Source organism: Labrus mixtus, chromosome 15 (assembly GCF_963584025.1).
Source record: "Labrus mixtus chromosome 15, fLabMix1.1, whole genome shotgun sequence".
In the NCBI taxonomy this organism is placed as follows: domain Eukaryota; kingdom Metazoa; phylum Chordata; class Actinopteri; order Labriformes; family Labridae; genus Labrus; species Labrus mixtus.
Window position 1 is genome coordinate 2,317,018 of NC_083626.1, and position 14,129 is coordinate 2,331,146.

At 40.8% G+C, this 14,129-nt stretch overlaps 2 protein-coding genes across 2 annotated transcripts in view; one reads left to right on the plus strand and one right to left on the minus strand.

Annotated features, from left to right (window-relative positions):
* The window catches only part of atp5f1e (ATP synthase F1 subunit epsilon), a 111,773-nt gene that overhangs the window by 69,651 nt on the left and 27,993 nt on the right, over nt 1-14,129 (plus strand). The gene's annotated exons all lie outside the window — the stretch shown is intronic.
* Nucleotides 588-7,342, minus strand: actr5 (actin related protein 5). Its single transcript, XM_061057541.1, has 9 exons — nt 6,943-7,342; nt 5,315-5,553; nt 4,976-5,145; nt 4,511-4,728; nt 4,043-4,207; nt 2,935-3,039; nt 2,288-2,427; nt 1,904-2,036; nt 588-1,621 (listed from the first exon to the last, which is right to left on the minus strand). Exons 1-9 carry the CDS (start codon nt 7,324-7,326, stop codon nt 1,292-1,294), a joined length of 1,884 nt encoding a protein of 627 aa, XP_060913524.1. The 5' UTR covers nt 7,327-7,342; the 3' UTR covers nt 588-1,291.

Consider the following 14,129-nt stretch of genomic DNA (forward strand, 5'->3'; position numbering starts at 1 on the left):
TCACTTAACCAGTCACCCTGCATGTTATCCATGCAAATGCTTTCGGTTTATTGTTTAGGTTTGGATCAGTCTGAAAAATCATCTCTGGAAGAAGCTGACTGCATTATTTTTGCACTTAAATGATACTAACTAATACATTCTTCCTTGTTTTAGATTTTTTTTTTAAGTCTTCAGGGTACTTAAATCTAGTATATAACTTTGAGTTTTAGAGATTAAAATGTTGGTTGTACAAACCAAACATTTAAAGATACAAACAAATGTACTAATCCATCCTCCAAACAAAGATTAAGAATCAAACTAATCTTAAAATGGAGGAGTAATTTAGAGTAATGTGGCCGACGTTTATGGAAAAAACACTCTCGTTTTTTCCTTAGCCCACCAAAATGTATTTACCAACAATACATTGATGTGAGAACAAATCCAAGTGTGACACAGGGCCATAATACTAAAAACCTGTTAAAGCCGTGTGTGTGTTTGTGTGTGTGTGAGTGCGCGCATGAATTTGAGGTAACTGACCCTTCATTTGAAGTGTGCAGAGACCATCAGCCTCTTGGCTCCCCCTGATTATCAACTTAATAACAAACAACTTTTTCAAATCAGTCAAAATGTGAATTTTATAGAAAAATACAAAATTCAAACAAAAAATTCTATTTACATATAAATACATTAAATATTCCCACTGGACCTGTTTAGATCATTTATATGACCAATCAATTTGAAGGTTCTCTCTTTTGTATAATGATAATAAAACAGAGAAGAATATTCTAGTGATGAAGTGATGTCACCAGTATTATATAACAGAGAGTGAACAGATAAAGTCTCTTCTGACTGAAGAACGGACAGGAAACATATCCCCTAAACATTCTTGAATGGTCATTTCTGGACACAAGCAGTGCCTCTTCACTGTAAAAACAGCTTCAGCTACGTACTTTACAATCATCCGTTTATCTTGTTTGTTGGATGGGGTGTTTGTTTTCACTTCAAAGGTGAAACGCCAGACAGCAAACCCCTCTGACAGTCATCAGATCATATCTGAATCCAATAAGAAAAAGAGTCTCTCACATAAATGGGGAAAGTCTTCTGCAAAGTCTTCTTCACGTTTGAAAGCATGTAGCTCAAACCTTCACATTAAAGGCTGCTGAAATGCATGCTAGGAAGTTTTAGGGGTGAAAAACTGATGTAGAAGCAGCAATGTCAAACAGAAAAGAGTAAACACTCTGCTTCAACCAATAATAATTTCTAAATGTAATTTTAGAAAAAAAAAAAAAAAACTAATATCTGAGATCTCAGTTCAAGCGGTTACCATGGAAACGTCAGCAACAGTAGAACTGGGGGGCGTCAGTGCAGAAGTAACCGTGGGGACAGCAGCAGATGCTTCGGTTGATGTCAGCATGTTACCAGCAGGCTCGTTAGGACGAGCAGGAAGTGGTTTGGCGAGTTTCATGGGAATGAAGACGTTGGAGGCACAGTGCTCACTCAGGTACTCGCCTCCTTTCTCCTCGTAGTCCAGTCTGCTGATCCATCCCTCTGACGACTCTCCGCCTTGGCTAAGTAGATGCTCAACGGCCCAGTCTCTTGCCCCATACCAGGCATCTAGAGCCGGCCGCGACGCCATTGTAACCTAGGCAGGAGTTGACCAGAGTTTACATGAATTTACAAAACATTATACCCCGATTATAAACCATCCATTCCAAAAGTATTTCAACAACTAAAACATGTTAGCTGCTTTACTGGATTTAAGTTTCTTTCTTCCAGATTCACTTTTTTAGTTTCACGTACTATCTCTATCTACTATCTGTAATCTGTTCACTACACTACACTGTTCATTAATTGATCGTCACAGTAGTAAAGGTTGTACAATGATACAAAGGGTTTTAAAGAGGACATTAAAAAGACCTTGCACCTTGAAGTTTGATTGAAAGGGCCTCATGGCCAGCAGTTCTCGCTCCACTCTCGCCTTCATTCCTGGGTACTGCATGTTCCCACCGGTCAGAAACACATTGCTCACTAGCGCATCCTGCTGCTCTGGAGTGTACCTGAATGACGAACACATAAGCACATGTTATTAGCAGAATTTTAAATCATTTTGAAACATAAAATCAATTAAACATATTCTGAAAAAAAAAAAAAAAATTATTTAAGTTGCTAACTTGGAGTTTTTGATAAATAACCCAAACTGGCCAAAATCATGTGTGCATGATTTTTTAAATATTTTATGTATTTACATGCACAGTTCTGAACATGCATGTGTGTGCTTATCATTACAGCGTCCCCAAAATAACCTTACCTTGCCAGGACGTACTGCAGAGTCTCCATCAGTCCCATCTGATCCTCTCCGGTTGGTGAGGGCTGGAACATGATCTCTGGACACCGCAGACGCTCCGTCCCTACAAACAGCTGGTGGTACTCTGCCACATTGAACACGGGCTGGGCACAACATGTAAGATATTTTCAGCCGACATCAATGTGTGACAAGTACGGGAAAGTTTCTGAGTGGTTTAGTTCATGAGCAAAAACAACAAGTCTCAAAAGATGCTTTTACTCTTTGCTCGTTAGCAATCAGGAGAAGAACAGAAACTAATATCTACATTACAGAACTAGATTCTCATGCATCACCTGCTGGTACTACAGGGTCACATGACTTTAAATCAGTCAGTTAGATCAGTCAATGAAACTTCATTTTTTCTTATTTCGGGTTATGCAGACACGGGGAGGTTCTTAGCTAGTTAGGCAGCTGCAATGATCAATCAATGTACTGTTTGCAAAATAAGAAAATTAGTTTTCCTGTCAGAACAAAACAAGTGTCATTTAAACTCAATTAATTACAAGAAACATACATCCTTCCACATATTGCCCTGTAGGATAACTACCTGCATAGCATACACCAGGATCTAATTATCAGTCTGGGAAGTTCCTGTGTCCCTCAGCCATTACCTGAATCACATTAGCAGGCTTTTCTGGCAGTGTGTCATCAAGGAAGTCAGGATCCATCAGTGCCACTCCGTCTCCCTCGTCCATCGGCTGCTCCAGCTCAGACACCTGGCAGAGGGCAACAGAACAGCCTCAGGCTTCATGTCAGCTGTGGTACATTAGCTTCAGCAAACAAGGACGGATCCCGAAGAGCACCACAGCACACTCGCAGTAATGACATGATAATGTCACCTCAGCTCAAGGGCTCCTGGGTTTATCAGCTGTCATTATTTCTTTTTGCAGAATATAGAGTGCAGCTTGACATTTGCTGCTTTGTTACTTTTTGCAAGTGAAACATTTTCATAACCAAGTAATTCATTACATACATAGAAACACTGCTTAGAGGAAGAATGTGTGACTTTTTGGTCTAGTAGATGTCGCCTCAAACTTCTGTTTGGCGTCACCTTCACCATACTAAAGCCTCCGATATCCTCCAGCAACACACCTCAAACCCCCCCGCCCTCCCATTTGTCCAAAGGAGTTATCAAATGGAATGCACCATAATCAAGCACAAGTGGTGGACAATTTAGTCCTTGGGGTCGAGCTGCAATTGCCTGTGTCCTGCATTGTAATGTTAGCACACTTTAGTTAGCTTGTAACTTCACATTGCAATTTTTTCTGTAGTCCTTGACTAAAACAGCTTTTACAACAACACAGCCAGCAGGACTCGCACTACTCAGTCATTGTAGACAGTCATGACTCAGAGAGACATTTACACAGAATAAACTTGATATCTGCTATACCCCTGTGCAAAAATGTTGCACATTCTTCCTTTAAATAACACACCTATGGACTTAATTATACAAAATAAATGTTTAGGAGTTCCAGTTTTGCTCAGTCGGTAGAGCAGGTGCCCCGTAAAAGTCTAAAGTCTGCAACACAGCAGTCCCAAATTTAACTCCTACCCTCTGTCCCTTTGCTGCATGTCATCCATACTCTCTCTAGACAATCTCCCTTCCACTCTTCAGCTCTTCAAACATTTTAAAGAATGAAACAAATGCTAAGCCAGAAAAGGGTTTTACATTTGGACACAAATAGGAGTTTTATTCTGCTTTGATAGAGTAAAACCCACCTCTGTCTTTCCCTCTGCTCCATCACTGTGCAGCAGTTTTTGTCTGCCCTGTTCCACTGCCAGCTGCAGCTTGTTGATGTACGACTGTAGCTCCTCGGCTGAGTCCATGTTGAGCTCCACCAGACTCCTATGAAACTGATCCAGCAGGCCGTCCTCCAGCAGCTCCTGCACACACAATACTATAGTGTCACTGTGTACCAACTTCAAATGACTTTTAGATTCAAAGACAAAGATCAAATATCAGATCAAGCATGTAGCTGGAGGTGTTTTGATTTTAAATAATTATAGTGGGAGTTGACAACAAAATTCCTGAGAAGAGCAGTAAGCCCTTGTCTCTGGGGTTTTCAGTTGTAAAAGGTCAAAAGGTCATTACTGGTGTTTTTTTTTTAAGTCTAATGCATATAAATGCCATTAGAGAGACCTAAAGCTCTATGGAATAAACTTTAAATTAAACATTAGATCTCTTGCCTGTACTGCAGTGAGTCTATCCAGCCTCTCTTGGTCCTGCTGCAGTTTCTCCTCCCTGCGGCGAGTATTGATCTCCTGAAGCCGTCGAAGCTGCTGAGCTCGTCTCTCCTGCCTCTCCTCTACGCTCACACAGCCGCCTGGCACCTTACTGGTGAAGGGAAGCTGCATATGGTGAACCTCCCGCTCGTAAAACTCTGGGCTGCGCCACTTTTCCAACTCTGAGGACATTGAAAAATGGAGTACATAGACAGTCAGTAAATCAGAATGTAAGAAATACTTTACAAGTAATGCATCTGTGCCTGCTGCATCCCCACCAGCAACGAGGAGAAAATGTGCAAATTCAGTGTTTTGATGTTGAATCCTTTAACTATTAAAAAAACATCCATGATTATATGCTTCTGCATCTCTGAGATACAGTTAACTTTAAGCTTATCAACTGTATGTATTTACAACCACAGACAGTACCTTCATGATAATCCACAGCTGTGTAACTGTGTTCATGCAGAAGCTCCTCGACACGGCTGAGCGTGACAGCAGCAAGGTGTCCTGGGTATTTAAGCTGAAGGAGGCGCTGCAGGTAGGACGCTGCCTGACTCCCAGCCACGTTCACACGCTTACTGTTCACCGCATCGAACCTAGAATTTTAACCAAATAAACTCCTTATGTACAGACAAAATAACATTGTTTATGATTGAAGGAAAGGGAAAAACAAGGCTCAGAAAGGAAAATTATTTCTGAATAACAATGGCAGAGAGATAGTATCAAACAAACAGTGAAAGGTGTTTTTGCACTGTGAATCCTCACCTGCCGTTTATAACCGGCAGGATGTGTGAACAGTGGTATCCTGAGGACAGAATGATGCCGGTGTGTGGTGGCTGGAGGTTCCTTTGGGTGTTATTGTGGTAGAAGCTGTACAAGCTGTCTACGCCGTAGGACACATAAGGTACTTGGTAGCACTCAAACAGCAACTCTGACATCATCTGCCGACAGTGCAGCGGGTTGCAGGGGGCCTCCGTCAAAACGATGGGATGTGCCACACTGCCCTACAAAAGCATGGGAATAGTATTGCTGATGAATCATCTGGTTGTCTTAATGAGATAGTTTGACTGTGAATTAAAAAAAAAAAAAAACAGAAATGGCTAAATATTTCTTCTCTGCATCACTTTAATTCATGCACTCCCCATTTCACTATAAGAACATTTGGGGTACATCTCTATTCCTATATTTAAACACTTACCCCTCTTCAATCGACCTCAAACTCATTTATGAAGACTGTTCAGTTATTGACATCAAGAAAGACATTTCTAACACCTGTGCGAGGATACACGCAGCTGGGAAGACACTGACATCACACCATGTGATCAGCTGCTATGAGGAGCTTTTAGCGGGATATGAAACAGACTGACATTAAAACTGATACTTCTAAGTGACCCACAAAAGCAAACCAGACCATCAGCGAGAACATTAATTCAGTCTATATTGGTATTTTTTATTTTTAACACCCATGAATGCTGCCCTGGGGTAGGTGTCAGACAAGAACATTTACAGCCCGCTGCTGAAACACACTCTGTTGACGTTTTTTTAAGGGCAAAGATTCAGTGTGGGACATATTTGAGTGTTTAAAGAAAAACAGGACAACGATAGCATTTTGGTTAAGTTGCTCTTAGCTGCATTGTCATCCCCTACTCTCTCCTCCAGACATTTCCTGTCTCTCTTCAGCTGTCATATACAATGAAAAATGCCCCAAAAATATATATTTAGGAAAAGGACACATGAGTTTGTTTTTGTCAGAAAATACCACTGATGCATAAACATGACAAGATCAAAAGTTACTCACAGTAGCTATGTGTAGAATTGATTAAGTTGCAAACCCTTGGAGATAATAAAATAATAATTGACAGCTGAATCAAGCATATTTACTAAAACATACAAATTATCCTAAAACTAAAAACAAGTACATGGCTCATTTTCCATTCAAGTCAACTGTACAGGAAACATTAGTATATAACACATCCTGGTTTAAATTGTACTAATGTCATGTATTATTGAAGGCTTGCCGATAGTGACAGGTGGGTGCCGCAGTCTATCTGTCTACTTAATTCAAGTCTCATAGATGAACTTCTCAGGAAAGGATAGAAGTCTGTCAGAAAGCTGTACAGCGTTTCCAATCTCTCACTACTCTCAGGCTGCCACAGCATTCAAATTAAAATACCAAAGTCAAGGCTTCCAAACCAATGGGTCACTTTGCTACTTTTTTTAAACACTCCATAATACTTGCTTCTTGTTTCACCATGTTTTGAATAAAAATAATCCTAGGATGCAGGGACAATAAATCAAATGTTTTAGCAACGAACACAAACGTATGTCATAGGAATTAGACAGGAATAAATAATAAAAACAACTATAATTTAAGTTAACTGCCTCCCACTCACCTCTGAAGTGATGCCCAGGTGTGTAAACACATAGTCGAAAATGAGCTCCTGGATCTCGAAATTGACCACCACATTTCGATCAAACTGGCTCTTGAGCAGCCACCGCAGAGGCTCCAGATTGGGGATGTCGTTTCCAATCTGAGTGTCGCTCCGTGCGGCTCCTCTGTTTCGCGCCGCCACCGACCTGAAGAGCAGCCGCGGAGAGTCCTGTTCCCCCCCTGGAATAGCCCAGCCGGCCCGGGTCTGAAACGAGCCGTTATCTATGACTATGGGGGGCGGCGTGGGGTTCAGACACTGTGCAGGGAGCTCAAAAATCGGGTCGGGAGAAGACTTACAGTCCCGAAATGAGAAAATTTGATAGATTGGATCCTCTTTGGAAGCCATTTTGAAAGTGTGTCACCTATAACTTCTGCCGAGTGGAGGCTCGGTATAGCTCATCTATAGTTCCTCTATGTTCGGGTAATGAACAATTTTGACACATGGCGGGGATTGAATCCGAGGGACTCTGCACAGTTAAATGTATACAAATATTAAGAGTTAGATAAAATAAATGTTTTGACTTCACTCATTCAAAACTCCACATTTGGAAAACTAAATCTCCCAAAGTGTCAGCAGCTTGTTTTGTCATTCTTAAAATATAGATTTTATAAATCCCCGTTTGTCTGCAATGAAACTAGTTTTAACAGTCATGCAGTGCATAAACAGCATTATGCATATCTATATGCGGCCGGCATAAAGAAAATAATATGAATTTATCATAATATATTATTGGCAGTGGCATACCTATTTTAACCACCAGATGTCGCACTGGACATTTTGTAAATGTGCAGCAAATCCATAAAACCGGTGAGAGTGAGTCATCTTTGGAGGATTATAAAATCTCTTGCAATGGGTCTGTTTATTTAAGTCACACTTTATGATATGCATTACAATTTAGTACCTCCTCTCAATATTGTTATTATATAAAATTGAATTTCTAAAACCATGTGCGAATGTTAGACTACCAAGAATAAAATTGCTGTTCAAATTTACTCAATATAGAAATATAACTTAATCTCTTAAACCTTACTGGTTCATTATTTAGCCAGTTGTTACAAACTCGTCGCCTGTAGCTACAATATTTTTGAACTCAATAGTGCAGATTCTTAATTTTCCAAATATGAAACCATAGAAACGAGCTTAGCAAAGGAACAATTTCCAATGTGCATTCAAAATAAAAGATAAACGGATGAGTCCTTTTTGGATCTGTGTATAAACCACATGGACAGACATTTTCCCTTAGGGCCATTATCCCTGATTTCTGTCTGCCTGCCATCCTGTTATTCTCGGCTGACCGAGTGAGGCCTCAGCTGGTGATGTGGGACACCTGCACATGTGAACTAGCCTACTGTACATCAGTAGACTTCAATTCAGACCATTCAGTCAGTGCACATGTTGTAAGCACATTCTCAAATAAGATATGAGCAAGTGTTGTTGTGTAAGAATAGTCATCTAAAAGCTACATTAAATGTACCTGAAGAGAAAATCCTGATAACAATTTATAGATCCTGTGTTTTTATCTCTCTTTTAATCTGTTCTGTTAACAACACATTGTATGACTATCCTTAAAAAATAGTTTGGCCCTTTTTAATCTTATTAATATTATTATTTTTTACTTTGAAAATGTGATAATAAAAGTAGATTTCAAACTAACTTGCATGGACTAAATGTGCTGAGATTAATGTGAAGACAGCCTACTCTCGAAAAAATATAATAACTATCAGAAATGATCTTTATTTGACATATGTGCCTTATGCTTTTGTTTGAACATCAGAATGTCATTAGAAAATACAATTTAACAGTGGATAAAAAGTGTTTTCTGGATTGGGTGGGCTTATTTCCTGGATAGCTCCAATTGGGAGCAGAATATACAAGGGTGTGTGTGGGTGTGTGTGGGTGTGGGTGTGTGCGCGTCAGTGCACGTGTGTATGGGTATTACTGTATGAAGCTTGATGGGGTGTCACTGAAGCACAAGCACAGTTCACTGCTCAGGCACAAAGCTTTAAGTGACTGCTGCCTCCTCCTCCTGATGCTAATAAGCAGATCTGGGTCAGCTCACCCTCTTAAACTCACACACACACACACACACACACACACACACACACACACACACACACACACACACACACACACACACACACACACACAGCCTACACATGGTAACATACCCACCGGTAAGACACACACATACACATACACATACACATACACACAATCACATCTACACGCACATACGCTCACAAAGCACTGCCTCCCTCTTTCCCTCAGACACACGCACTGGCATCCTTTCCTCCCACGAGGTAAGACGTGACATTGTGTCGCAGCTTTCGGCTTGTTGTGTTTGTCATCCAGGCTGCGGTGACGAGGCGCAGGGGAACTAATAGGCTACAAGCACTCTGGGACTGCCAAGCGGGATGCCAAGCAGCCTCCATTTTGTGAAGAAATTCTCCAGCTACATGCATCATATCTAGTGTATTTTTATATGTATCATAAACATTTGATATTGCCACTCATTATTTCTTACTTTGAAATATCCCCTGCATTGTGCTTTCCTCTTTTAATGTGATTCAGAGGAGAAGTGTGTGACAAATAAAATACAAGATAATGATAAATTACAACTATAATGTATACCTATTGGTCATATCACTTCATCTTATTTTGGTTTCTTAAAAGCCTATCATTATTTAGCCAGTTCCTTAATTCTCCTCACAGTGAACACAGGGGTGGATCTAGAGTTTTTATTATTGGGCACAAAAAAGCTGGGGCACTGACTCAGGGTGGGACATTGAAAAAGGGCAGACTTGAGGCACTGGTGTGGCAGTGGTTAGTGTGCGCGCCCCATGTACAGAGGTTATAGTCCTCCAAGTGGGCGGCCCAGGTTCTAATCCGACCTGTGGCTCCTTTCCCCCCGATGTCATTCCCCACTCTCTCCCTCCCTGATTTTCAACTATATTCACTGTCATATCTCTCCAATTAAGGCCCAAAAATCCCAAAAAGAAAATCTAAAAAGATAAAAGAAAAAGGGCAGATGCAAAGTTGCATCAGGCACTCACAACCACAATAATTAGGGGGAGAAATGAGCAGCTTTCAGACTTCGTTGTTGGAGTGGGCAGATCCTGCAGCCCTCCTGCTTATTCTGCAGCCCTCCTGCCACTGGTCTCTGGATCAATTTAAGGCCACGGCTGTTTGGTCTCTCTTCCCCACAGTTCCTGTACTATACTGACATGCTCAATAACTAATCACATTCTGACCTGCGTGAGATGGAATCTTCTGTTATACTGTATAACCCCCCCCCCCCCCATTTATTTTATTTTAGCTCTTAGAAGGAGTAAATCTCTGTGAATTACATTTATTTTCAATGTGGGAGTGACTAGCTAAAAATAGTAAGAATGTGTGTGTGTGTGTGTGTGTGTGTGTGTGTGTGTGTGTGTGTGTGTGTGTGTGTGTGTGTGTGTGTGAAAAAGAATGACTGATGGAGGAAGAGAGAGTCCAGTTTATGTAACAACCGTGACTCTGAACACTTCTGATATATCAGAGCCACACTGCGGACAAAACCCCTGCAACCTCCATGACTTTCCTCCCCACCCTGTCATGCCTGCACATGCGCACGCACGCACACACACACACACACACACACACACACACACACACACACACACACGCAAACACACTCTCTCTCTCTCTCTCACACACACACACAGACGCAAACACACTCTCTCTCTCTCTCTCTCACACACACACGCACAGACGCAAACACACTCTCTCTCTCTCTGTCACACACACGCACACACACACACACACACACACACACACACACACACACAGAGACGCAAACACACTCTCGCTCTCTCTCTCACACACACACACACACACACACACACACACTGGCTAGACAAATACACTACACAACAGTTACACTCTCTTTCTCTTTGTCTCCCTTGCTTCTCTCTCTCCCTCAAAAATACACAAACTCACACACAAACACAAAAACACACACGTATCCGACACACATAGAGTCTGTCACTACTACTCTCTTCAGTCTCTGGCCCTGTAAGCCCAGCAGATCCTTTTGGGCCACAGAGTGATTAATGTGTTTGTGCACCTGTCACTTTTCATGCATTCATGTATCATGTGTGCATGTGTGTATTAATGAAGGCGTGTGAGTGCCTGTTTGCATGTGACCGTGTGTGGGAAGGGTTTTCTAAATGAAAATACTCACATCTATTAGTGCGTATTTCATGTAAGGATTCTGTATCTTGATTATCATCAGATATGATGAAATGTCTGTACACAATTTTTCTTTTTCTTTTGAAAGGAATGAACTAAACTCAGGTACTGTTTTTTCTGAGCATAGACATAGGCTCTTATGGAAGTTACCACCAGGTCAGACCATGACTGTAGTTCTGAGCAAAAGGGCTGAAAATGGGAATGGCTAAAAGAAGAATGGATGTGTAACTTGAAGTGACACTGAATCCAGAGCACTATATTTTTTTCATGTCTCAGACAAGCATCAACCAGTGTCAGCATTGCCAAAGCGTAAGGCAGATTTACAACAGTAGATTGGGTGTTGAGTCATTTTCAGTCAATGAAATTACTTCTCTTTAAAAATCAAGTTGTATAAAGTAGCCTATATGTTAATATTTACAGCAGCAATGATGTCATATAATGTGAAGTCTACAGTAGTATCTCCTTAATCAGCCTGGCTGATTATACCACAGGCTAAGGAGCTAAGCTAAGAATTGACCTTCACTAAACTCCTCCACTAAACTGAATTCTTCCAATGAAACAGTAATGTGGTCTAGGAGGATTTTTTCAAATGCCATGAATATGAATGCTGGGAGAATGTAGGCCTATGGCTGATAATAATAATGGCTCCTTTAAAATGTTGAGATCAAACTTGAAATTGCAGTAAAGGTAAACTTGTATCTTATATTTAGATATTTTTTTAATTCCCTCGGTTTTATAGGGGGGGGGGGGGGGACAACTATTCTGCAGGTATTCTGTGGGAAATTTTGACCATCTCCTAATAGTAAAATATGAGGCTAAAAATATTTTGGTCTGTATGCCAGGCAGTCAAAACTTATTTTGGTTTCAATTTCTACAAAAAAGTTCGTGACCCAACACCTCATTGATACACATATAGGCCTACAGAAATGTTGACACTTGATTGTCACCCATCAATGCCAAATGACCTTAACACTTTATTCGTGTGGAAAAAAAGCCGACTCCTCTATTGTTCTTGGTTGGGGTTTTTTGTTTTCAACAAATAGCAACTATTAGTCAACTGTCGTTTTAAAAATATATATATATTAACGATGTCTACTTACAGCTGACAAAATCTCCCATAGGCCTAGCTGTCATTTCAGCCAGCAAAGTTCGAGGATTGTTAAGTAGGCCTAATTGAAAGCCTGCCCCTCCGTGAGAAAAACGTCAAACTAAGGTGTTTGAAAACTCATTTTGAAATGAAGTGTTTGAAGTGTTTCAGTCATTCGGAAGGAAAAAGACGTCTCTAGCCTAATCTATGGACATGTCACCTTTTAAGCGAAATAACAAATGCTGTTAAATCTGTCTTAATTTACAAATGTGTGTGTGTGTGTGTGTGTGTGTGTGTGTGTGTGTGTGTGTGTGTGTGTGTGTGTGTGTGTGTGTGTGTGTGTGTGTGTGTGTGTGCGTGTGTGTGTTTTCCCTAATCCAAAGATTTTTGGTATTTTCAAAACATAATGCCGACTGACATATTTGCTAATTATAACGATGCATTTGCGCACAAATATACAAATAGATTTTCTATGATTAAAAATAAAATATATTATCAATCCTGTGAAGTTTTGTAAGAGGCACAGAAGACCTTAATATTCAGTATCATTGTCGGTTTGTCAGTATTAATTTAGGCTTTTCGTCTTAGAGTTAGGTGGAACCCTTAAATGTTTTAATTATCCTTCCATGCGGGCAGTCAAGGCTTTCAAACCCCCCAAAAATCAAATAACCGTATGAGAAAACCTCTTTTCTCTAAAATCTCAACATAAACACACATGAGCACCCCCTCCAATTACTGTGGCCATGGCAACTATCAGAGATTATTGCTTCCAGTCAGCACTGCATGGCTGTTAGACGAGGCTATAAGCCCCTACCTATCTCCATTCTCTCTCTATCTCTCTCTCACTCTCTCACGCACAAGCATGCACAAACGCACACACACACACACACACACACACACACACACACACACACACACACACACACACACTGAATAAAGCTAGTTTACGTACACACCACATCCCTCTCTTAGTGTCTGTATCTTGCTGTCTCTCTCTCACACTCACACATCCAGCGTGGATTAATCCTTCTCTTTGTAGCCTTAAAGCCAAATTGGTCGCCCCAGCAACCGATCCTAAAGCGTTCATTTAAAAAAGCACACTGGAAATCCATTTTGTCATGAAAGGGTAGCTCGGAAGTAAGCCTAGATATATTATTGCACTGGAGAGAATTCTTGATCATTTTTTATATATAGGCCTACATCGCCTATTTAATAGGATACTATTTCTTAATTCAGAAAGGAGGTAAAATCATGCAGCCTGTACGACTACTTTCGTTGCTTTTGTATTTTTTATAGCAATAAAGTATATTTTATTTCGATTTTTATACATTTAGTGTGATGCTGCATGTCTTCTGCGTGCTGGCGTTTTAGTGTGCGCGTGAGTGACATTTGCAGCCGACACTCTGTCCCAACGTTAGTCCCCGGATTGTGCGTGTGATGGGGGAGGGAGATATGCCTCAAGGACTCTCCCTGTTTCCTCACTGCCCTACACACACGCCCACACTCACGCGCACATACCCCCAGACATGGATGACACACACTCACTAACAAACACTTTGTTGGCCTGAACACAAATAGCAGCTGGCAAAGCAGCCCAAGCCAAGCATGAAAATATGCGGAACTTTCTCTGTCCTCCAGCTGGTTTCTAAATTTAGACCGCTCTCGTTCATGTTACGTTTTTTGTCTCGCAATGTTGCTTGTAAATTATTGTCTCTCATGTGCTCCATTCTGCCCGCATCATGAAAATTAAATCATTCTTTTTTCGTTCTCCATTCCCCTAACTAGAGGAACTTTTCAATGTTTTTTAAAGCATTATTATCGCGGCAATGAAATA